This window comes from Puma concolor, chromosome E2 (assembly GCF_028749965.1).
Source record: "Puma concolor isolate L17-30 chromosome E2, mPumCon1.1.hap2, whole genome shotgun sequence".
NCBI classification, from domain to species: domain Eukaryota; kingdom Metazoa; phylum Chordata; class Mammalia; order Carnivora; family Felidae; genus Puma; species Puma concolor.
Genome location: NC_141681.1, coordinates 47,474,607 through 47,498,763, shown reverse-complemented (window position 1 = coordinate 47,498,763; position 24,157 = coordinate 47,474,607). Strand labels below are relative to the sequence as shown.

Sequence of the window (24,157 nt, the reverse complement as noted above, 5' to 3'; positions counted from 1 at the left end):
GGGGCTAACGTTTTTCCCGGGCCTCGCGTACCGCGTTGTAGCCCCTAGAACGTGCGCGCGAACTCCCGAGGAGGAAGACGGCTGTCTAGCTGCGTGCCCGCGCGTCGTGTTGCGCGCGATCGTGAAGTCACAAAACTGCCGGGGTGCACGTAGCAGTCCTTAATTTGCGCCACAGCCAAAGTTCCCAGGGAGGTGCTCTCTGAGGTCCCCTTTGCCCCAGGTAGCATCCTGAGCTTTGGAGTTTCAAGCCTTGAACTTGGTCTTCACGCTCCACCCCAACTCCCGGGGTAGGGACCCGCAAAGCTGGTGTCCTGCTCCACAGCGGCTGGAGTGAGGGCTCCTGGACCCTGCCGGATGGCGCTCGATCCCCTTTTGGCTCCAGTCTTGCCGGTGAAGGCTAGTGCCCCATGCGTTCTGTCTTGAGTTATATGCGTACAGATTGCTCACTGTAGGCGTGAATGCACAAGCATGTGTCATATACATAGGGGTATGTGCTCTGAGTACATCCACATGTGTTCACACAGGTATCCAGGCATGGGTACTGGTCTATGTACCGTGGGTGCATAAGCGCGTACCACTAAGTATATGTATGCACGCCAGGGAGCAGGCACCACTGCCTGACCGCTCCTGTGCAGGCCTGCCATCTCAATCTCCTCAAGCACTCAGCAGTTTCAACTGTGGTTTTTAGCCACCGCCCAGAACGGGGGAGGGGGTGCTAGGGCACCCCCCCCCCCCCCAGATCATAAGATAGTTTGCATCTGGTTTACATTCAGCCCAGGGCCCTTGAGTTCGACGGGGGGGGGGGGGGGGGGGGGGTCCCCTGGGTCCCAAAGCAAGTTGCCCCACACCGACAGGCTCTCAGGGCCCAGGGGACAGGGGGTGGAGCCGGCTGCACAGCGTTGTGCAGGGCACAGCCCTGTGCTGGGGCAGGAAGCGAGAGTGGGGAGGGGGGAGGCCACAGCCGGTGGAGGCAAAGCAAGGCGGGTGCAGGACGCAGGACTTGTGGGGAGGGAGGGAGGTGCCACACTCGAGCCCTGAGGCCCTGCTGGCCCCTGGGCGCGGGCCCAGCTCCAGCCCCCAGGGATGGACCTCGTGGACCCCGACATCTTTAATAGGGATCCCCGGGACCACTATGACCTGCTGCAGCGGCTCGGTGGCGGCACCTATGGAGAAGTCTTCAAGGTGAGGACACCCCCCCTTCTCCATCACCCTCAAACCAGTGAGACTTTGGGATGAGGCCCAAGAAGGGAAGGGGATGAGAGAGGGTCCCAGTCCTTGGCTTTGGTCAGGGATGCTGAGAAAGAACTCGGGCGAATGGAGCCTGCCTGACTGCCAACTTCCCCTTTACAAGGCTCGAGACAAGGTGACGGGGGACCTGGTGGCAGTGAAGATGGTGAAGATGGAGCCTGGTGAGAAGAGGAGACGGCAGCTCCTTCCCCACACCCCTTCCCCTCCTCTTGGGACACGGTATTGCCTCCCCCATATGCCTCCCCTGCAGCGGCCTTTTCTTTCCTGTCCCTCCTCACAGACGATGATGTTTCCACACTTCAGAAGGAAATCCTCATCTTGAAAACTTGCCGGCATGCCAACATCGTGGCCTACCATGGGAGTTATCTCTGGTGATGAGCCTCAAACCTGCCCTGGGACCCCCCTCCCCGGCCCCTAGCCTGGAATCCCCATTCCTGACCTCCAATCCTGGACCCCTGCTTTTAAACTGCCCCCCCCCAACTTGATCCCCAGTCTGAAGTCCCACTTTTCTGACCAGAGCATTCTCCAATGTGCTCTGCAATTCAGGACGCCCATTTCTGAGCGGGGATCCCCGACAGTGGTCCCTTCATAGTAACCAAACCTGAAAACAAGGCCCCTTAAAACTGATCTTTCATCATCCTGCCTTCCAGGTCCCCTATTTCCACTCTCTGCTCCTTTAATTCCCTAAATCCCCTGACCCCTAAATTAATATCCCTGATGTCCTAGTGATGACCTCTGTCCCCCAGACCTGACACCCTGGGCCCCTCTATCCCCGCCTTAACCTGCGCAACCTGGGAGATATCTGCCCTGTCTCCTGGGTTAGCATGGGACGGCAGAGTTAGGAGTCCTCCGGGGTTAGGAGTCCAAAGATGTGGGTTTGAGTCCTGTTGACCCTGAACATACATTTTCTCTCAGAGCCTCAACTTGCCCACCTGTAAAATGGAAGTGGAATGATCTCACTCTGGTGGGCGAGGTGGATGACAGCTGTTACGTTAAAGTTTTTGTTGAATTGGAACAAAACAGACAGTGAGCCGGGCTGTCCTACGATAATGACTTATTACTGCCGTTATTATTACTCCTGAATTGTCGTAGGCTGCAGAAGTTCTGGATATGCATGGAATTCTGTGGGGCTGGTTCTCTCCAGGACATCTACCAAGGTGAGAGGAAGGGCAAGGGGGTTCATCTCCCCCCCCCCCGCCCCGCCCCGTCCATCCCTCCTGTGTCTCTGGGGTTGTGCCTCCTGGGATGGTCTTTCTGGTCCACATTTCCCGCACTGAGCCCCACTCTGGGTCTGGGGCCTGGCCTGGTTGGTGCTAGGGATGCTGTAGTGACCAAGTGGGCCCTGGGCCCTGTCCTCCAGGACCTGACAGTCCAGGCCCAGTCCTTCTGCATGCAGTGATCCCCTCTGCTTCCCCCTCCCATCTTCCCCCGTCTGCATTTTCTCACCAATGTGTCTGTGGCGGTGTTTGAATATTTCTGCATTTTTGGCCCATCGTATGGTCCACATTTTCGTTGGCTGAGTGACTGAATTCCTAACCTGCATTTCACTCTTTTGGAAAACTTGAGGGTAGCGGGGGGGGGGGGGGGGGTGGGTCTCTGATCGCCTCTCAATTTCTGATGGCCACCACTGTCTTTGGTCATCTTTCTGTCTCCTTTGAACCCAAGATCTTAAATGTTAGCAAAGGAAGAAATTCATTAAGAAGTCATCAAGGAGGGGGGAAACTGAGACCCTCAGAGAGGAAGTGGCCCACACAGCCAGTCCGCTGAAGCTGGTCTCCGACCACTTCTCTCTGTCTGTTGTCTCCCTGTTGTCCCCCTCTGTGTTTCTATGTTTCTCAGAACGTCTTTCTTCATGTTTTTCGATCTCAGTTTGGATCTGTTCCTGTTTCTCTGTCTTTCTGTTTCTCTGTCTCATTCTGTGTGTGTGTGTGTGTGTGTGTGTGTGTGTGTGTGTGTGTGTGTCTGTGTGTGTGTGTCTGTGTCCCTCTGCCTTTCCTCATTTTGCAAAGTCACATCACCCCCTGCTCAGAGCCCCCCCTGGGCTTTCATTTCCCTCCAAAGAGAAGCCCAAGCTCCCCCGTGTGACCCCCACCTGCACCCAAGCTGCCAGACTTCGCCTCCTACCACTTCTCTCCCTCCCCCACTCTGCTCCACCCACTTGCTGCTTTCCAAACCCACCAGGCATTCTCCCACCTCTACGCCTTTGCACCTGCTCTCCTGTTCCCCTCCAAGCTGGACTGATCACGTCTTCACCCCGTCACCTTCTCAGAGTAGAGTAGACTTCACCGACCACCCTGTAAAATGTCATACCCCTTCCCACACATATTTCCTGTTGTTCTTTCTTGCTTTATTTTTTTTTTCTTACGATTTATTAGCATCTCATGTGCTATGCTTTACCCATCTTGTTTGTTTGTTGTCTCCCCGGAATGTTCTCACCACAAGGGCAGGGATGTCTGTCTCTTGTCCACAGCTGTCTCCCCAGTGCCCCAACACAGTGCCTGGTACCCAGTAGACACAGTAAATATCCGTTTAATGAGTCTGTCTCCCTCCAGCCTCATGTTCCCTGCGTTGCCCGGGGACGTCCCTCCGTCTCCCCCTCCCACTTATCCTACACGCTTTCCCTCCCCACGTGGCATCATCTCAGCCAGTGTGGGTGGGGGCCAGGGGCTCCCAGGTGTCCTGGTTCCCACCCAACGCCACGGGTGTGATGTTTGCAGTGACAGGCCCCCTGTCAGAGCTCCAGATTAGCTATGTCTGCCGGGAAGTGCTCCAGGTGAGGAGAAGTCTGGTGGGCCTGGGTCGGGTTGGGCCCTGTTCCAGCCCCGGACTCTCATAGCCCCCATGTCCACTCTCTTCCCCAGGGACTTGCCTATCTGCACTCACAGAAGAAGATACACCGGGACATCAAGGTAGTCTAGGGGCAGAAAAGTGGCCTTGTGGGTGGGGGGCCCAGGAGACGGAAGTGGTGTTTGGCGGGCTCAGGGTGGTGTTGAGCTGGGCAGTTGGGAAGGGCCAGGGGATGGAGGCAGCATGGGTTGGGGGCGGTGTCTCCGACAGCCTCTAATTTCCCTCCTCCCCCCCCAGGGAGCCAACATCCTCATCAATGATGCTGGGGAGGTCAGACTGGGTGAGTGTGATTGGTGGGCGTTGGGGGAGTCTGGCTGGGGACCAAGGGGATAGGGGACCCCAGGTCACCATGTCTCTCTCTGCCTCCAGCTGACTTTGGTATCTCGGCCCAGATTGGGGCAACACTGGCCCGACGCCTCTCTTTCATTGGGACGCCCTACTGGTGAGGGATGCCTGGCGGGTAGCTGGGGATGGAGTGGGGGCAGTGGTTTTCCTCACCTGCATCACTGGGAATCTCCTTCCCGGCCCCTTTCCCTGCCTCTGCCTTTTTCTGTTGAACATTCTGTTTTCTTTTTGGCTCTCTCTCGAGTTTTACATTTACTTAGGTCTCTTGGTATTAATTTTTAAAAATGTTTTTATTTACTTTTGAGAGAGGGAGAAAGAGAGAAAGCATGAGCAGGGGAGGGGCAGAGAGAGAGGGAGACACAGGATCGGAAGCAGGCTCCAGGCTCTGAGCTGTCAGCGCAGAGCCAGACGCGGGGCTCGAACCCAGACCCGTGAACCATGAGATCGTGACCTGAGCTGAAGTCGGTTGCTTAGCCGACTGAGCCACCCAGGCGCCCCTCTTTGTATTGGTTTTTATTCTGATCCTTCTGTCTTGACTTTTTTGTGTCTCTATTTCTGTTTGTCTCTTCACCTTGATGTTTCTTTCCGCATCTGGTTCTCTCCATGCCCCATTCTCCTTGTCTGTCTCTCTCCCGCACCCACCCCCATACCAAGGAGTATTCCCCTTCCCCACCTTGTGTCACCGCTGGCTTTCTGAGGGTCTCTGCCCCCAGGATGGCTCCCGAAGTGGCAGCCGTGGCCCTGAAGGGGGGATATAACGAGCTGTGTGACGTCTGGTCCCTGGGCATCACTGCCATTGAACTAGCCGAGCTACAGCCACCGCTCTTTGACGTGCACCCTCTCAGGTAGGCAAGTCCCCCTGGGCCCAGAGGCCCCGCCCCGCCCTGACCCTGAGTGCCATCCCCCAGCCTGCTGCCCCACACCGAGGCCCCCTACAGGGGACGCCCCTTCCTCCGAGCTCCATCTCAGAGCCCCAAGGAGCCTCTCAACCCAGAAAGCCTTTCCTTCAACCCTCCACACCGGGAGGGCTCCACCCCCTTCAGCCCTCCACCCCCGCAGCAGGGATTCCCCGAGCCTCTCTTCATAACTGCGGTAGTTCTGTCCTGTGATCAGCAGAGTCCCCTGGAAGGGACATCCCAGTGCACTGTAAAACCTAAACCTTGTTCTTGTCCTGTCCCTTGCTTTGCTCCCTGGTGACCTCCGTGCTTTGGGGGACCCCCCGAGTCATTGAGAGTCTGAACACTGTGTCCTCTCCTTCCTCTTCCAGAGTTCTCTTCCTCATGTCGAAGAGTGGTTACCAGCCCCCCAGGCTAAAAGAAAAAGGCAAATGGTAGGAGAGGGGAGAGGGTGAGGGAGGGCCAGGGAGGGCAGAGCCAGAAACCACGGTCTGATGGGAGAGTCTCTGGCTTCCTCACCCCAGAACTTCTTCCTCCTAAGGTCGGCTGCCTTCCACAACTTTGTCAAAGTCACCCTCACTAAGAACCCCAAGAAACGACCCGGTGCCACCAAGATGCTCAGTGTAAACTTCCCCTCCCTTCCCTGAAAAGCCCTTCCCAAACTCACCCCCAGAATTCCCCAGGACCTCTCCAAAACTCTCCAAAATGTACCCTAGACCTTTTGCCAAGATACCCTGAGTTGCTAAAACTCACAGATTCCCAGGGGCCTCCAGACCCAGTCCTGGGTATACTCTGGAATTCAACGGGGACCCCTTTCCCCCGCTAAGGTACCTGTGGGATTCTCCAAGGGCCCCTGCTGGGAACCCTAGACTCTTCTAATCCTTTCCAACCCCTCAAAATCCCCCAGCCTCAGTTTCCCAGAGTTCCCTGCCTTCTTCCTCAGTTGCCTCCCCCCCCAGATTACCTTAAGTTCTTGAGCCCGTGTCCCAGCCTCTCCCCAATACCAGCCTTCTGTCTGCTGACACCGTCCTCCCCCTCTCCAGCATCAACTGGTGTCCCAGCCCAGGCTAAATAGAAGCCTGATCCTAGATCTTCTTGACAAACTGAGGAATCCAGGGAAGGGGGCCCCAGTTGTCGAGATCGAAGATGAGGAGCCTGAGGTGAGGGCGCCCCAGCTGACGAAAGCCTTGGAACCTCCCAGCCTTTGCTTAGGCTGGGCCCCGGGCCTGGAGTGCTTTCCTGAGGCCTCTCTTAGAAGGAAAAGGGGGAGGAGGGATGGGGAGCTGGGCACAGGGCTGGGGGCACAGAGGGCTATGGGAGAGCCAGAGGCTCCTGGCTGGGCCCGCAGGGTGGTAGGGGTGTCTGGGGGAGGGCCACGGTCCTGATGCAGCTGCCACTCTACCCAGGTGCCCCCTGCCGTCCCCCGGAGGATCAGGTCCACTCACCGATCCAGCTCTCTAGGGATCCCAGATGCTGATTGCTGTCGTAAGTAGAGACGCCTTAAGCTTGGGGTTACTTGACCCGATAACGGATCCAAGAGAACCATTCTACCCTCTGTGATCCTGCCAGAGACCCTCATCGCCACCATCTGATCTCATGATAGGCCCCGGAGACCCTCGTCATTTCCACACAGACCCTCAGAGACCCTTCTCACTATCTGACCCCGCAAGAGACTCCAGAAAACCTCATCACCAGCTGAGCTACAAAATGACTGTAGAGACTCCATGAGACTTCCCATAACACAAGGACCCCCCCCCCCCAAGAGCCCTCAGAAATCTCTGTCCGATCCCCACGACCCAAGTGGAAGCTGAAAGCAAGCACTGGATAACTTTGAGCCCCATCTCTCTGGTCCCAAACCCTGACCCCCAAATGAGATCCTGTAAACCAAGATTTTCCCCACCCGACCAAGGGACAGCGCCAGTCCTAAGATCCTGACCTCAACCCCCAAATTCTACCCTTTTCTCAGATCCATCTCCTCAGCTCACTGTGTTACCCTCCTCCCTTCCAGGGCGGCACATGCAGTTCCGGAAGCTCAGAGGAATGGAGTCCAGACCCACGGCCCACACGGTGAGGTGCCTCCCCGCCGCTCACCTCAGATGCCCTCCCCTTCCGCCAGGCACTGCTGACCCTTTACTATCCCACAGGCCCACTTACCGCCCCCTGGAGACTTCAGGAGCAGCAGCCCTAGGTCAGGGACCCTCGGTGTGGAGGGGAGGGGGCTGGGATATGTGAGGGAGCCGCCTGAGGGTCACGCCTGTCACTCCTCAGGAGGCAGCCGTCAGAGTCAGACGATGACTACGACGACGTGGACATGTAAGAGAGGCGTGGCCCCCAGCCCCACTGGCCCTCACCCACCCTCACCTTCCTACAGCCACCACGTCCCTTCCATCCGGACCCCAGCCTCCGCCCCCACTCTCCTTCCTCCTCCAGCCGCACCCACGCTGAGCCCGGGGCCTCCAGCCCTCAGCTCCCAGATGTTGCTCTGGCCCCAGACTTTCCGCCACAGCCCTAACCCTCAAAGCCCAGCCTTCACCCGCATCTTCCCCCCTTGGAAATTTCCCTCAACACCAGACCCCAACCTCAGTGCCTGCAGTCAGCCCGGCCCCCAGGCCTGGGTCCGCCTCTCGCCCACCCATCCGTTCTGTGCATCTCCTCTGAAGTGGGCTCATGGGCAGAGCCCAGCACCAAGTGAGAACCTGGCCCCCAGGAGCTCATATGATCTGCATCACGAGGTGGCTGTGAAGATTCAGGCTTGACGCGTTGTCCCCACTTGATAGCCGGTGTTGCGGTTGCCAGTATCCTCACGGCTATGCTAACAGCCATGATAATCAGCTCCAGCCCAGACCGAGTCACCCCCACCCTCTTGTTCTCACACCTCCAGCCCCCAAACCACTCCCATCTGCCCCCAGTCCTTGTTACCGACACCTGTCCTGCTTCCCCACTCTTTGTGTTCCAGCCCCACCCCTGCAGATGACATACCTCCTCCACTGCCTCCCAAGGTAAGGCCTTGGGCCAACGGAGCTGGGGGCCGGGGGCGGGGGGCTGAGGCTGGGGGCTGGGGACCAGGAGGCCAGGGTCCCTAGAGGCTGGGCTACTGGGCACTCTAAGGCTGGAGTCTGGGGCACTAGGTCCCTTGAAGTCTGGGAGACCAGGATGATGAACACGCTGTAGTCGGGAAGGAGCATCCTTGAACCTCAGGATGGGAATTCAAAGTATTTAGCCAGAGGGACACTGGTCCCAGGACTAAGCTATCTGGCATTAGCCCTTTAGTTGTGGTTTTTGTTTCTTCTTTTTAATGTTTATTCATTTTTGAGAGAGAGAGAGTGCGCGAGCAAGCGGGGGAGGGGCAGATAGAGAGGGGGACACAGAATGCAAAGCAGGCTCTGAACTGTCAGCCCAGAGTCCAATGTAAGGCTCAAACTGATGGGACCTGGAGACTATGACCTGGGACCTGGAGATCATGACCTGAGCCAAAGTGGGAAGCTTAACTGATGAGCCACCCAGCCGCCCCTGGCATCAACTCTTTAGTTGATGGAGTGTGTTGTGGGCGTCAGGGTTGATGCCTGGAATGGTAGTGGGACATTGAGGGCTCAGAGCCATGAACAATGTCAGTTCTCGCAGAGGCAGGGTTGGGATCTAATGTATTTCCCCACACGTCTTCTCCATCTCCATAGCCCAAGTTCCGTTCTTCATCAGATGAGGGTCCCGGGGGCACTGGGGATGATGGGCAACTGAGCCCCGGGGTGCTGGTCCGGTGTGCCAGTGGGCCTCCCCCACGCACCCCCCACCTCGGGCCTCCCCCAGCCGCCCGAAGCCCCCACCTAACTGCCCATTCAGGTAACGGGGCAGGCTGGGGCAGGAGGTGGGCAGGGGGTATGGGTTGGGCAGGGGAGGGGGCTGCTTTGGGGACTGATTTTCCCCCACCCTGTCTCAGAACCCTCACTCTGGAACCCAACCCCCCGGGACCCTGGTCAGCCCCCATTGTTGCCCCCCAAGAAGGAAAAGATGAAGAGAAAGGTGAGACCAGCTGTGTTGAGGACTCACGCCTCTAGATGCCTGGGGGTGCCTAGGGGTGGGATGGTGTGTGGGGACAGGAAGAGTAACAATGACGCTAGGTGACATTTGTTGAGCGGCGTTGATCGGTGCCAGACCCCGATCTCATGTTTACACGTGGTGTGAACCTTCACAGATAGAGCTTGGTATCACAGGCAGTGACATCATCTCGCATGTCACAGATGGGGAGACGGAGGCAGAGAGGGATACATAGCTTGCCAAGGTCATAAACCTTTGAGGAGGCAGAGGCAGGATTTGAATGCTGGTGCTCTTGCGTCAGAGTCTTAACCCCTGCACATTCGTGTCCCCTCCTTCCTTTTGTTGGATCTGCTGCTCTGCCCCCGTGGCCCGCCTAGGGATGTGCCCTTCTCGTGAAGTTGTTCAATGGCTGCCCCCTCCGGATCCACAGCACGGCTGCCTGGATACACCCCTCCACCAAGGGTGGGCACTCAGGAGCGTCACGGAAAGGAAGGGGGATGGGGAGGGCCCTTAATGGAGGCACAGAGGCAGGGGTGGGGGAGGGTCTTTTTTTTTAATATTTATTTTTGAGAGATAGAGGGCGCACATGCAAGAATGGGGGAAGAGCAGAGAGAGAGAGAGAGAGAGAGAGAGAGTGAGACAGAGGTTCTGAAGGGGGCCCTGTGCTGACAGCAGAGAGCCCGATTCAGGGCTCAAAGTCACAAACTGTGAGATCACGACCTGAGCTGAAATCAAGAGTCAGAAGCTTAACTGACTGAGCCACCCAGGCGCCCCCTGGGGAGGGTCTTAATAGGATGGGGAGGGGCAGAACCGAGGGAGGACCAGAGCCCAGGGTTACAGTTGGGGTTTGGGGATCAAATACGGGTAGAGTGAAAATGAATTTGTGGGTGAAAATTAGGAAAGTAAGAGTTTAGGGTCCAGGAATATCATAACAGAATGGTCAGAGTTTGGGGTATAAGTTGGACCCTTTAACCTCAGCTGGAAGTTAACGGTACAGAGGCTGGGGTCTGCAGTTTGGAGTCGGAAGTTTGGGGGATGGGAATGTAGGCAGAAAGGGAAAGGATTTGGGAATGAGAGATGTGGAGACAAGGTCAGTGAGGGGTAAATGTTAAAGACCCAGCATTAGGGGCATCTGGCTGGCTCAGTCGGGGGAGTGGGCAACCCTTGATCTCAGGATTGTAAGGTCAAACCCCATGTTAGGTGTAGAGATTACTTAAAATCTTTTTTAAAAAATGACTAAAACTTATTTAAAAAAAAACAGAGTTAGAGTTTGAGGGGGACACACTGGACGGAAAAAGCCACATTTCAGGGGGCCCGAGTTTGAGGATCAGTGTTGAGACAAGATTAGCATTTGGGGGTCAGGACTGGGGAAGAGAAGGATGGAACTTCGGAGGCTATGTGGGGAAGCATGACTCATGTTGGGGTCAAAGTTGAGGGGACAGGGGTCAGGATTTGCAGGTCCAGCCTTGAGAGGTAGATAAGAATGAGGCCAGCTTGAGCTGGCACTGGGTCAGGGTTTGAGTTCAGATTTGGGGAGACAGAGGCCGGGAGTAAGAGAGAATTGAGCGTCAGGGCTGGAGGACAGACTAGCAGTGTTTGGGGTCAGGTCACGGTCTGGGAGGCCCCTCCCCAGGATGAGGCAGGTTCCAGCGTCCTTGTGTCTGTCCCCACAGACCAGCACCTGCTCCTGGGGGCAGAGGAAGGCATTTTCATCTTGAACCGGAATGATCAGGAGGCCACACTGGAGATGGTGAGGACAGCAGCTGGGGGACCGAGGGCAGGGGCTGGAGTTGGGGGTTGCTGGGGTCTTATGGGAGCCATCTGCCTCGTTCTCTGCAGCTCTTTCCTAGCCGGACTACCTGGGTGTACTCCATCAACAATGTCCTCATGTCCCTCTCAGGTCTGGCTGTGGGTCAGGTGGGGGGAGTGGGGTCAGAAGTTAAGGGGTCGAGAAGGGGTTGGGAGGTAGATGGGCACAGCTGAAAACAAAATAAAACAAACGAAAACATAGGCTCCCCCTTCACAGAGCCCGCAGTTAAAAATCTCAGCCACTTTGTCACTGTGGGACTTGCTCCCTGGGCCTCAGTTTCCCTACCCATAAAATGGGGTTCACAGTAGTCCCACCTCAAGTCAGTTTTGAGGTAAGGTCTACAGTAAGTCTTTACATTTCTTTGACGTTCAGATGAGAGTCGGAACTTATCCCACACTTCTGTGAAATAGAGTGAGGGGGTAGATAGAGGTTACAATTTTGTGTTACTGTTTTATAAACATTTTGCGTGAAAGAATTTCTAATTGACGGGGAAACACCAAGCCAAATAGGCTTCATGAGTTAGTTAATATCACATCTGTGATGCCGGACTTCAAGAGAATTTCTGGATCGGTTTCTTCTTAAATTTAGTAGCGTGGGCACCTTCACCTGGCTGGCTAAGTGTCCATAGTTTCTCCTGCGGCTACCAGCACGGGAGGCTAGGGAACATACTTTTTCCTCACCACTGTTCACCAGAGCCAAGCACAGGACCTGGCCCGAGGTGGACATTTACAATATGTTGAGTGGAAAATGAAGAAATAAAAGTGTTTGAGACTTGAAGCCTTGGGAGTTTCAAAGGGATAGGGCCAAGAGAAGGGACAGAGAAAGGTGGCTGTGTCTGGTGTCCGTTAACTGCCTGCTTCCCCTTACACACACATACGCTGTAGGAAAGACCCCCCACCTGTATTCTCATAGCATCCTGGGCCTGCTGGAGCGCAAGGAGACCAGAGCGGGAAGCCCCATCGCTCACATGAGCCCCCACCGGCTACTGGCAAGGTACCAGCCCCCAGTGGCGCCACAGGCCCCCCGCAACCCCCCCTTCCTGCCGTCCCTCCGCATTTACCCCTGCTTTCTCCTGCAGGAAGAATATGGTCTCCACCAAGATCCAGGACACCAAAGGGTGCCGGGCTTGCTGCGTGGGTGAGAGAGAGTCCTGACGGGGTGGGGTGGGGGGAACGTGAGGAGAGGGGGCGTGGCGGGGCGGGGACTGCATCTATCCAAGGCGGTTACATTGTTGAGGCAGGCTGTCAACAGCCCGGGGAAGCTGTGTGCCCTTTGGGGGGGGGGGGGGGGCGTGGAGGGGAGGGAAGATTGACCCTAACCCATCCTTACCCATCTCCCACAGCGGAGGGTGCGAACTCGGGGGGCCCGTTCCTGTGCGGCGCACTGGAGACGTCCGTGGTCCTGCTTCAGTGGTACCAGCCCATGAACAAGTTCCTGCTGGTCCGGGTAGGGGGGCTGTCGAGGCTGGGGACTCTGCGAGGTTGCATGCTAGGGCCTTCCACTTGTTACGCTTCTGCTGAGAGTTTCATGAAGCCCGGCTTCTACCCGAGGCCCCGCTCCAATCTCCCCCGAGGCCCCGCCCACCTGTGGTCGGCGCCAGAGGCTCCGCCTTCTGAGAGCTTCCGGATCCTTAAGCTCCTCCTCTCACTCCAGCCTAATTATCCTTCAGGCCGTATGCCCCATTCCTCGGGTCTCTAAGGGGACCCCACTGAGATCCTTTGACTCTAAGGAGACTTTGCTGCCTGTGAGGTCACGCCCCTCAAGGGACCCCGCCTCGCTGTCATTAAGGCGGCACGCTCCAAACAAGGCACGCCAACTTTGAGCCACATCCACCCATTTCTAAGGAGGCATCACCTCACGCTTCTGGGGCCTTACCCCCTGAAGTTTCTAGGTGCCATCCCCCAAAACCGAGGGCCCAGGAAATATACTTGGGAAGCTCCCTGCAGGCTCTTCTCCCAGGCCCCTCCCCTCTCAGGCCCCGCCCCACGACTCTGAGTCCGCCCCTCCCTGTGCGGCCTGCAGCAGGTGCTGTTCCCGCTACCGACGCCCCTTCCAGTGTTCGCGCTACTGACCGGGCCGGGCTCCGAGCTGCCCGCCGTCTGCATCGGCGTGAGCCCGGGGCGGCCGGCGAACTCGGTGCTCTTCCACACCGTGCGCTTCGGTGCGCTCTCCTGCTGGCTGGGCGAGATGAGCACAGGTGGGTGGGGCAGGCTCGCTGGGGGCGGGGCTGCTGGGAGGGGGTCGGCTGGGCGGCTGGGCGGCTGGGCGGCTGGGCTGTGCTTAGCCTGCGATGTAACTGGGGTAACTGGGAAAGGGATTGCAGCTGGGGCGAGGGGAGAGAGGTGGATACGTACAGCCGGTGAGATTGAGGACCCGTCGGGACCGCTGTGATGGGCGGGGTTTAGCTTGGGAATGGAGAGGGTGCCTAGCGGAGGAAGGCAGAAGCAGGTGGAATTGGTCTTTGAACCTCTCTGCCTGTCAAACAGAGCACAGGGGACCGGTGCAGGTGACCCAGGTAGAGGAAGACAAGGTGATGGTGTTGATGGACGGTAAGGACCCTCCTCCCAGTCTTTTCTCCACTGTTCCTGGATCTTGGCTTCGCAGACCCTGTGCTTCTCAGAAATGCTGAGACCCTCCGGGCCTTGCCCTTGTCCTGCTTTGCTTCTCAGTGAATTTATTGTACAGTCTCTCAGCATCCTTCTGAGCCTCATTCTTATAGCCCTCTCTCTACCCTCTTCTAGGGTCTCTGAAGCTGGTGACTCCAGAGGGAGACCCAGTCCGGGGACTTCGAACTCCAGAGATCCCTATGACTGAAGCAGTAGAGGCCGTGGGTACGTGCAGGGATGGGAGGGCCCCCGGTCCAGAATGGAGGCTCAGTGATACCCAAGCGTAACAGGCACTGCTTGTCTCCCAGCTATGGTCGGGGGCCGGCTCCAGGCCTTTTGGAAGCATGGAGTGCAGGTGTGGGCTCCAGGCTCAGACCAGGTAAGCTTCATCCCAATGCCCACAACTCCGCTCCTTCCCCATCAGGCATCCAGTTCATCAGATGGATCAGGGGAATTGAGTCAGGGTGGGAAGCCCTGACCAGAAGCTTCCTCCAGTCTCAGTTCAGCCAGGTCCCCTTCTATACCCCAGGGTCTCTTGGATCTAGAGCTCATTCCAGGCCACTGGGGGATCTTGTGCGAGAGAGTCTACTCTCTCTGAACCTCAGTCTCCAACTATAAAATGGAGGTCACTAGAGAGAGATGTGGGTGGTTAAGAACATGAACAGACGGGCTGGGTTGGAACCAGCTGGTTGGCCTCAAGCAAATGACTTAACATTCCCATGCATTACTTTCCCCATCCGGAAAATGGAGTGAAAAATGGTCCTTAGCTCATAGATGTGTCAGATGCTGCCCATACGTGTTTGTATTTAATCTTCACCATCACATATGAGGAAGGTCCTGTGACTTCACAGGTTAGTAATCTGAGGCACAGAGAGGAAAAGTAACTTGTTTGGGGGGTCACACAGCTGGTGAATGGTGTTGACTAGAAGTATTTCTGGATCTAAGACTAAAAGTTTAGAGACCTCTCCCCCACCCCCGTTCCCTTTAAGGGAAAAGGGAAGAGTCTTCTAGATACTGAAACACACACTTTTCCCCCAGCTGTTGCAGGAGCTGAGAGACCCCACCCTCACCTTCCGTCTTCTTGGCTCCCCCAGGTATGGACTTAAGGAAGGGGAACACGGAACTGGGGAGGGGGGCTTCCAATTTGGAGAGGTGTCTTGAGGTCTCTCTAACCACCTGTATCTTTGGCCTGGACGTTCTCTCTCTTGGTCTCCCTGCTTCTATCTCTGTGCCTTATTCCCCACACAGCAGCCAAGGGGACATTTTTATTTTTTTAATTTTAATTTCCACTTTTTAGTTTGACCTAACTTTAGACTCACAGAGAAGTTGCAAAAAGAAATTTAAAAATTCTTGTATCCCCTTCATTCATCCAGTTCCTCAGATGTTAACTTTTTGGTTGGTTTTTGTTTTTGTTTTTCTTTGTGTGTGTGTGTGTGTGCTTTGTTTTTATCACGTATGTTTTATCCTCTTTTGTATATGTGTCATTTTTTTTCTATTTGGGTGTGAACTGTTTCCTAAGTCCAAGCAAAGACATATTCTTACAGACCACAGTGCAGCTGTCAAAATCAAGAAAATAACCGCAAGACATCGCTACCTTCTAACCCACATACCCGGTCTCACCGGTTAGCCCAATGATACTCTTTATAACCAAAAAAATAATACTTTTTTTTTTCTGGTCCTGGAGACAATTCAGAATGATGGGTTGCATTTAAGAGTGGTGTTTCTTTAGTCTTTAGCCTGGAACAGTTCTTCAGGTTTTCTTTGTTTTTCGTGACCTTGATACTTCCGAAGAGTACAGGAAGGTTGTTTTCCAGAATGTCCCTCAGTTGGGTTTGAGGTTTCCAGGTTAAGCATTGTGGGGGCAGGGGTACCGCAGAAGTGACGGCGGGTCGTCAGTCCATCATATCATGTCAGTTTGTCCCAGGACTGGTCATGCCATCTTTGAACATTTGGGGAAGGTGTGGTGAGTCCGGTTTCTCCACTGTAAGTTACTTTTGTGCTAAAAAAAAAGTATCTTTTGCGGTGATTTGCTGAGACTGTGTAATTATACTGTTTCTATCAGACTTTTGCTCACGGCTTTTAGTGTCTATTATTGATTTTTGCCTGAATATATTTTTAGGATAGTTACCCAGTGGTGATTTCCTATTTCTGCACTCATTAGTTGGCATGCTACTGTGGGGGAAACGGTCCTTTCTCTACCACGTATGTATGTATGTGTGTATTTCAGCACAGTCTCCTGGATTTCCATTTTATTCTGTGGGTTACAATATATATTAGTATCATGATTATTAATTTCGAGGCACGAGAACTCCCAGATTTAGCCAGTGAGAGCCCCTTCAAGGATCTCTTGCAGCCTTTTGACATGCCAGAGCGGTCTTTTAAAATCTAAATCCGATTGTGTCACTCTCCCCATTTAAACTCTCCCGTTAAATACCAAATCCTGGCCACAAGATAAATACAAGATAAATACCCCATCCTGGCCACAGCGCACAAGACTTTGACTTCTGCAGCCAAGCCCCAAGCTCTCCCCCACCTCAAAGCCTTTGCATAGGCTGTTCTCTCTGTCCAGAACACCTTTCCTTGACTTTTCACCAAGTTTCCTCCCTCCTGAGCCTCTTTCAGGCTCCACCCGCTATTCTTCGGGGCACGCTGGCCAGCCCTTTGGGATAGGTTTCCATGCAATGTGTTCCGTTACATGAGTGGTTTGCAGTCATGTTACTCACTGATTCATGCTGGTCTTCGTTTTGGCCTCCTCAAGGGCAGAGACGGTCTCTGCACGTCACTGCAAGAGTCCAGAACTGTGCTGGCACAGCCTCTATTAACTCCTTTGTGAATGAATGAATGAATGAATGAATGAACTGACTTCTCTCCTCCTTCCCCAGGCCTGTGGTGGTGGAGACACGCCCAGCAGATGATCCTACTGCCCCCAGCAACCTCTACATCCAGGAATGAGTCTCTGGGGGGGGTGTTAGGAACCAGTCCCTGCACCCCCCTCCCCAACGGACAGACATTAGTGATCATGACATGCACTTGTCTCCCAATAAACATGGCTCCAGCCTCTGCTGTCATCTTGTTCTTCAAGGGGGGAAGGGGAGGGCAGAATTCCCGGATGCCCACCCATACCTCAAATGTCAACGATCCAGCACAACGATGTCAGGAGTGTAGCACAGACTTTATTTCTCCAGTACATGGTCACCTGTCCCCCAGCTGCCGTTGGGGGCGGGGTTTGGGACTAAGGGACTTGCTGTGAGTATAAGGCACTTGAGGTGGGGGTGAAGGGCCAGCTGGGGGTGTCTCAGCTAAGCTGGTCCTCGTACTGCTTGCGGAAACAGTCGCCAGCTGGGAAGAAATCCCAGCATCTCTCTTGGTACATCTTCCAGACGTAAGACTCCTAGGATTGGGGCATGGGGAAGAATTGGTCACATCTTCAAAAGCTCATGTTGACATGAGCTTTTTACTGCCACCTGCTGCTTGACCTTATATTAAAATTCTCCATGTCCCTGCCCACTGTCCTCCCAGTAACACCCCCTTACCTGGCCCGTGTGTTCTGTCTCATCCTTATTTATCAGATACATCAGGAAAAACCTGGGGATGGAAGGGCAGTGGTGACAGGTGAGGACTACCCTAACTTTCTCCTGACTGGCTCGGAATCCACCCACTTGGATGCCACACCTAACTGGCCAATGCCCATTCCCCACCACCTCGCTGTCGGCCACACCCCCATCCCTTGAATGGTCAGTGGACCTATGCTCACATGTAATTGGCCAGGTTGTGCTCCTCTAGAGTGTGGGTCTCAAACCCGTGTGGTGTCGTATCGAAGTAATCGCTGCCGATGCCGCAGATGAAGCACTTGGTCTGTGGGTGGTGGGAGACATCAGAATCCGGGCCCATTCGTCCCCCAGCCTCCCATAATCCCTCTGGGTCACCCCCAGACTTGACCTACCTCCATATCTTCCTTCACTTGCTCTTGTTGGTCTCGGAGCTCGCCAAAAGCGTCAATGATCAGACCTGCGGTGGCAGGCGCAGGTCAACGCCCAACCTCTGACCCAGCTCGGGCTCCTCCCTCTTCTGGCTACCTACCTCAGAGCCTTGCCCCCCCATCCTCCTTCTCCCTAATCTCACCCTGTTTCCTGAAGATAATAATACCTAGCATTTACTGAGCACTTATTATGGGTAAAACACCTAGGAATTGACTTAATTTTCATCATAACCCTGCGAGGTTAGTATCATTAATAGCCCCATTTTACATATGGAGAAACTGAGGCCCAGAGAGGCGACTTGCCGAAAGTCTCACAGTAGGAAGAGGCAGAGGCAGAGCCAGGATGTGAATCCGGGCAGACTGGATCCTGGGCCTGCACTCTTAAAGGAGCTAGTCTGCCTCTGGGCACTGAGCCCCCACTCGCACAACCACGACCAGCACTGACCCTGGATGATGGCCAGCAGGATGACGATGACAAAGAAGAAGAAGGTGATGTCGAAGACCACCCGGTACAGCTCGTATTCGTCGCCTGCCGGGTCCTCAATCTCATCCCCGATGCCCCCACCAGCTCGGACACCCACGTACATGTGAAACAGGTAGCACTGTGGGGGAAGGGAGAGAAGCCTACTGGTCATGCGCTCCCTCATTCGACATCCGCCAAGTACCTCCAAGGCCCTGGGCTGAGGGGGCAGGAGACGTAGCAGTGGCTGAGACAGTTCTGGGCCCTGGCCTCACAGGGCTCACAAACATGTCATCAGATAGTGACAGCCCAGAAGTGATCATGGCTGTGATAGGGAGAGCACAGGCAGAAAGGGCAGAGCCAGGGCGGGGAAGCACAGTGTGATCAGGGGGCAGGTGGGGGAAGCACAGGAAGCTTTGAAGTTTCAAAGGCTGACTCAGCCAGGGTGATCAGGCGAGACTTCCCTAGAAGAGGGGACATGTGTGAGCTGGGACTCGAAGGAGGTGTTAGGTGGGAGAAAGTGTTCCAGGCAGAGAAAACCACACGTGTTTTGACACCGCTGGGGAGCAAAGAATACATTTTGTTCCTGGGAGGAACTGAAAGAGGTTCGGTGAGGTTAGAAAATAGAGCTCCTGTGAGAAAGAGCAGGGAGAGAAATGAGGCCCAGCCAATGGTTAGGGAGGGCTTCCTGTAGGAGGCAGCATTTAAGTTGAAAGGTGACGTGTCAAGTGAAAGAGGGGCGTGTCCGTGGGGCCCGTGGTGGAGGATGGAGAGCATGTCAGATGCAAAGGGCTTGGGTGGGAGGAAACACATGGTCTTAGGGGAACTGAAAGAAAACAGGCAGCCAGGCAGCCAAACGCAAGAAAGACTGTGGTGAGACTCGGGCAAAGCTAGCTCTTCCCTGGCTTCGGACGCCATGGTGAGGGATTCAATGTTATCCCGTGGCATTGGGGAGCTACGAGAAGGCTCTGAACAGGTAGGAGGGCACGGTCTGCGTGGCACTTGGGAAAGAAAGACTTTACGCCTGTTCTTTCTGTGTCCCCAAGAAGTGAGAGCTCCCAGTTGTCTTGGTTAAGAGCCGAGGCCAGTGACTGGTGAGAAGAGGGCTATGGGTGTCAGGACTAGGTCTGGTGGGGCCTCAAATGTCAGGCTGAAGAGCCGGACTAGGCCCTGAGAACGTGGTGCAAGATTACAGGACATCTTGTGAGATGAAGCCTTGAGACAATTCTTCCAACCGTGGCCTGTGCCTCTAGTAAGGTCAGCTCCACCTGGGTTATGACCACCGTTCTCAGAATAGAAGAGAAAGTATAAACAAGCATGGCATGCTGGTACTTGGGGTGAAATTTATATGTGTGTATTTTTAAAATTTTTTTAAGTTTATTTATTTATTTTCAGAGAGAAAGAGTGAGAGAGAAGCGGGGGGGGGGGGGGAGAGACAGAGAGAGAGAGAGAGAGAGAGAGAGAGAAATCCCAAGCAGGCTCCATGATGCCAGCGCAGAGCCCAGTGTGGGGCTTGAACTCGCAGACTATGAGATCATGACCTGAGCTAAGATCGAGTCCGACGCTTAACCTACTGAGCCACCCAGGCGCCCCCATGTTTCTTTCTTTCTTTTTTTTTTTTAAGTAATCTCTATGCCCAATGTGGGGCTTGAATTTACAACCCTGAGATTAAGAGTCGCATACTCGGGTGAGACTTTTATAGACAACGATGAGAGTAGCTAACACCTATGTAATCCTTAATACACACCAGGCACCATTGTAAGACTTTTAAGGGAGCTACACTGGGTCCTAAAACCAGCCCTAGGCTGTAGGCACTGTTGTCACACACCCGTTTTACAGGGGAGGAACACCAGAGCGTGAGTAGGTTGACTAGCCTGCCCCAAATCACATGCTTTGTAAGCGACAGGGGCACCGTGTCTGAGCACCTTGCCGGTAACAATAGCTTTAAAGGCTCAAATAACATGCCGACGGGGGCTGACGCTCATTGAGCACCAATCACGTGCCCGGCACTGTTCAAAGTACCTCACGGAACCCTCACAGTAAGTCTACGAGGTGGGAACTACCATCAGCCCCCCTTACAGACGGGAACACTAAGGGTCAGATGGTCAGTGACCAGGCCAAGAGTGCTGGGGGAGGGGCTCACCGTCATCATGTCGTCACACTTCATGTCGGGCTCGTCCTCATCCTCACTCTTGTTGTAGAACTTGCGGAAGAAGTTGAAGGCCACCACGGTGTACAGGTAGACCACCACCGCCAGGAGGCCCACGGTCATCACCAGCTGGGGGTGCGCAGGGGGCTGGTCAGCTCCACGCTCGGCCGCCCCCCCCCCCCACCGTCCTCACCCCCAGTCGGTCAATGTGGTCCTCCCTCCGGGGTCTCACTACCCACACCCACCCTGGCTCAGCCCGCCCAGCCTTGCCCTTCCTCACCGGAGCTGCCCGACCCTCACCCCTCCACCCCTACTCAGGCTGCCAGTTCATCCCTGCCTGGCTCACAGCCCCCAGGCAGGCCCCCCGCCACACCTGCTTCCCATTATGGGTGACGGAGGACAGGATGGTGCGCAGCGTCTTGACCCCCATGGCAATGTCCAGGAGGTGGGCCGCAAAGAAGAAGTTGTTGTAGTGTCCCAGGAGGGACATCACCATGTACCAGCCCAGGTATAGGAAAGACTGTGGGCACACAGGGTCAGGGGTCAGGGAGCGTGCAGGATTCCTGGGGAACACTCCTGAGGGGAGTGTTCATGAGGGCCAAGGAGCACTTGGGGGGGTAGGGAGCACTCCGGGAACAGGGGGTCCAGGAACATTTGAGTGGCATGGGAGTGCTCTGGGAGTCACGATACCATCTCTGCCTAGGGAGCGTCTGGAGGATTGGGAGCACTCTGCAGTAATGGAGCACTCTGGGTGAGAAGCCATCCTAAGGGTAGCTGGGGAGCCCTCTGCTGAAGGACACAGACTGAGAATTCAAGAGCACCTGAGGGACAAGGGGCTTCGGGGGGCCAGGGGGTATCATAGGACCAGAGGTGCATGGGGGCTCAGGAGTCGGTCCCTGGTCAGGGATACCTGGGGGTGGAGCCCCCGGCCCTCCCAAGGCCCTCCTCCCACAGCCCACCCCCCACCTATGAGCCCCTCCTCACATTGTCTGTGAAGATGACCCCAAACTTCCAGATCTGGTACTTGACGTCAATGGACATGAGCCTATGTGGGGTGGGAGGAAGAAGGACAGGCGGATGCCTGAGAGGCTCAGTCCCTGGCCACCTTCCCTGATGGCCCCAGGCCTGTACAGGATGGCCCCTGGCTTACCAGGTGAGCAGCCCCGGTGGTGGTTCAGGCTTACGCTCGTTGTGGGCTGTGATCTCCAGCGTGGCCAGATCCATGCCCAGCAGTTCGGCGATCCGCTCCCGCCCATAGATGTCCCCATGCTTGTCCAGGACCTGTACCAGGGATTGTGGGGACATGGGGACGTGGCTGGGGTGGGGGAGGGCATAGCCTGCATGGGGCATTCTGGGGACACTCTGAACATTGTGTGAGAAATTGGGCTTGCATTTTTCTAGGGACAAGGTTCAGAGCTTTCTTCAGATCCTCAGGGGGAGGGTCCAAAAGTGATAAAGTTTCAGCTGATTCATTAACCAAATTAATAGGGATAATTTATTATTATTAAGGTGGTAGCGAAGGAACCCTATATAATTGGGTCTCTGCCATCAGTGAATTCTTCTCCCACTCACCCCCCTCATTCGCTCTGCTTCAGCCACACAGACCTCTTCGCAGTTCCTCAAATATACCAGACACATTCCTGCCTCAGGGCCTTTGCACTGGCTATTCCTCTTGCCTAGGACACTCTTCCCCCAGATTTCTACCTGACTCACTCCTTTACCTCATTAACTAGTGTGCCCTTTCCTGCCTGCTGGACATGAGAGGGCAACCTCTCCTGGCCAGCGCGCGCACACACAGACACACACACACACACCCCCTCCCCACCCCCCGTCACTGCTTTTTTCTTGTACAGCACTTATCACCACCTAAACCCTATATATGTGCTCATCATCTGTGTTGCCAGCTCGAGTGTCAGAATCACTGTTGTGTTTACTGTTGGATTCCTGGCACATGGCAGGTGCTTGATAAATGTCTGTTGAGTGAATGAACGATGGTAACAGGCGACGTTTGTCTACTTTCCCTATGTGCCAGATACTGCTCGTGTCGTAGGCCACAGAATCTTTACAACCACCCCGTGGGGTCAGTCCTATTACTACCTCACTTTGAATCTTAGGGAAACCGAGGCACAGAAAGGCTGACACAGGAGTAGAAAAGCAGGCAGTCCAGCTCCAGAGTCTGTGTGCTTCAAATAATATGCCTCACCTCTTCTCTCTTAACTAGTACTTAACTGAGTACTCATTCTGAGCCAGATACTGTGCTCTGCTCATAACACATATTATGTCATTACGGGGGGGGGGGGGATTGTCACGCTCATTTCCAGACGGGCAAACTGAGGTACTCCTCAGGGAGCCAAAGCCCCTTGCCCAAGGTCGCACACAAAGCAAGTGCTTGACAGGACTGGGATGGCCAGGTGGCAGCCAGAGAGACCCAGTTTGGGAGACCCTTCCACCTCCCCATCCACATCCTCACCTTCCGCTTGACAAACTTGTCCCAGTAGTTGCTGGGGAAAGACCTGCCAAGAGAGACAGAGAGACCCTGAGGTGTCAGGGCCAGAAGGACCCGGAGGCACCAGCCGGGCCAGGGTGGTCGGAAGTTCCAACGCTTTTCTCACAGGGGACCCCGCACGGTAGGGTTGCGTCTCACTGGGAGTCAGGCTCCGCAGACCTCATGCCAGGCGAAGTTTTTCCCCAGGTCAACCACTACCCCCACTGCCATCTTTGTGGGGCCCACGGGAGGCAGCGGGCTTGCACTGGGGGCCAGGCAGCTCTGGTGCATGAAGGGCAGGGCAGAGTCCGAGCCAGCAGCCTGGCCCTGCTCCGGCGGCCAAGGGAGTGATGTGCTCTCTCACCCTGTTTAGGCTTATTGGATGAGTCTGACCCTTTTGTTCCCACTTTTCTTTTTTTTTAAATATATTTTTCACATTTTTATGTATTTTTGAGAGAGAGAAAGAGAGAGCGAGTGAGAGTGAGCAGGGGAGAAGCGGGGGGGGGGGGGGGAACAGAGGATCCCAAGCAGGCTCCGTGCTGACAGCACAGAGCCCGACGCGGGGCTCGAACTCACGAACTGTGAGATCGTGACCTGAGCCAAAGCTGGGCGCTCAAACGACTGAACCGCCCAGCTGCCCCTCGTTCCCAGTTTTCTGACTGACAAGTTGATGCCCTAAAATCCTGCAGAGGTGGGCTTGCTGGGAGTTTTGTTGGGTTTGGAGTGGAGACTTATGAATCCAGGGGTTCACGCCTATTTGATGTGTTTCGATTCTTGGCACTTCCCGTCCTTACTGGTGCTCAAATTGTCCCTGAATGGTCCAGCGGGAGCCCCTTCCCCTGGCAGCACGTTTTCTACGGAGCACATCTTTGCTTTCTGACCCAAGGTAATCCAGGCTGATTGCACTTCCCCGCCCCGGGCCTGAAATCTGCCGCTTCTCCAAGGAGCCTGGTTCCTTTTTTGTGGGAAACGGTATTTAGACGTGGAGGTCCTGGGCGGACCCGACTTTAAACAGATGTCTCTCCCTCTCTCTCTCCGTTAAGCACGTGTGCTTGAATGCGTTGTAGAAGTTCAATGTGCCTTCGATGGTGACGATGAGAGCACAGGACATCCTTGGTGTGGTTTCTCTCCCTCCTCTCACCGCTTCTCCTGGGCAGGACCCCACAATAAAAGAACTTCCAACACTTATCCAGGGCTCACTGTGCCCCGGAAACCACATGAGTTCGTCTCGTTTCATCGTTACAAGACCCTTGGTGCTATTGTTTGTCCTCATTTTACAGATTAGGAAACTGAGGCACAG

General features: G+C 55.1%; 2 protein-coding genes and 1 long non-coding RNA gene across 7 annotated transcripts in view; 2 read left to right on the top strand and 1 right to left on the bottom strand.

Annotated features, from left to right (window-relative positions):
- The first annotated feature begins 955 nt into the window (after positions 1–955).
- Positions 956–16,844, top strand: MAP4K1 (mitogen-activated protein kinase kinase kinase kinase 1). 2 transcript variants are annotated; one of them, XM_086689679.1, is made up of 31 exons: positions 956–1,182; positions 1,352–1,409; positions 1,529–1,619; positions 2,341–2,405; positions 3,966–4,021; positions 4,110–4,157; positions 4,333–4,375; positions 4,465–4,537; positions 5,154–5,285; positions 5,708–5,770; positions 5,878–5,959; positions 6,380–6,496; positions 6,743–6,821; positions 7,345–7,403; positions 7,481–7,524; positions 7,605–7,649; positions 8,293–8,335; positions 9,011–9,173; positions 9,271–9,353; positions 9,746–9,830; positions 11,042–11,118; positions 11,208–11,268; positions 12,063–12,171; positions 12,257–12,315; positions 12,521–12,624; positions 13,201–13,375; positions 13,665–13,727; positions 13,920–14,009; positions 14,093–14,163; positions 14,823–14,878; positions 16,667–16,844. In XM_086689679.1, exons 1-31 carry the CDS (start codon positions 1,084–1,086, stop codon positions 16,734–16,736), a joined length of 2,463 nt encoding a protein of 820 aa, XP_086545805.1. In that variant the 5' UTR covers positions 956–1,083; the 3' UTR covers positions 16,737–16,844. The 2 variants fall into 2 exon arrangements, with proteins under 2 accessions (XP_086545805.1, XP_086545806.1); XM_086689680.1 differs by lacking the exon at positions 13,665–13,727.
- A 93-nt stretch (positions 16,845–16,937) lies between these two features.
- RYR1 (ryanodine receptor 1) overlaps positions 16,938–24,157 on the bottom strand; it is a 117,391-nt gene continuing 110,171 nt past the window's right edge. For all 4 annotated transcript variants that reach the window (XM_086689675.1, XM_086689677.1, XM_086689676.1 and 1 more), the window contains 10 exons: positions 22,843–22,885; positions 21,523–21,653; positions 21,357–21,417; positions 20,746–20,892; positions 20,367–20,501; positions 18,209–18,365; positions 17,728–17,792; positions 17,539–17,639; positions 17,318–17,369; positions 16,938–17,175 (listed from right to left, as the gene is read on the bottom strand). In XM_086689675.1, coding sequence (XP_086545801.1) covers positions 17,080–17,175; positions 17,318–17,369; positions 17,539–17,639; positions 17,728–17,792; positions 18,209–18,365; positions 20,367–20,501; positions 20,746–20,892; positions 21,357–21,417; positions 21,523–21,653; positions 22,843–22,885 — 988 coding nt within the window. In that variant the 3' untranslated portion in view covers positions 16,938–17,079. The remainder of the gene's footprint in view (positions 17,176–17,317; positions 17,370–17,538; positions 17,640–17,727; positions 17,793–18,208; positions 18,366–20,366; positions 20,502–20,745; positions 20,893–21,356; positions 21,418–21,522; positions 21,654–22,842; positions 22,886–24,157) is intronic.
- On the top strand, positions 18,976–24,075 carry LOC147573589 (uncharacterized). The gene is made up of 2 exons (XR_015244854.1): positions 18,976–19,199; positions 23,901–24,075. It is a non-coding gene; the product is annotated as an uncharacterized LOC147573589 (long non-coding RNA).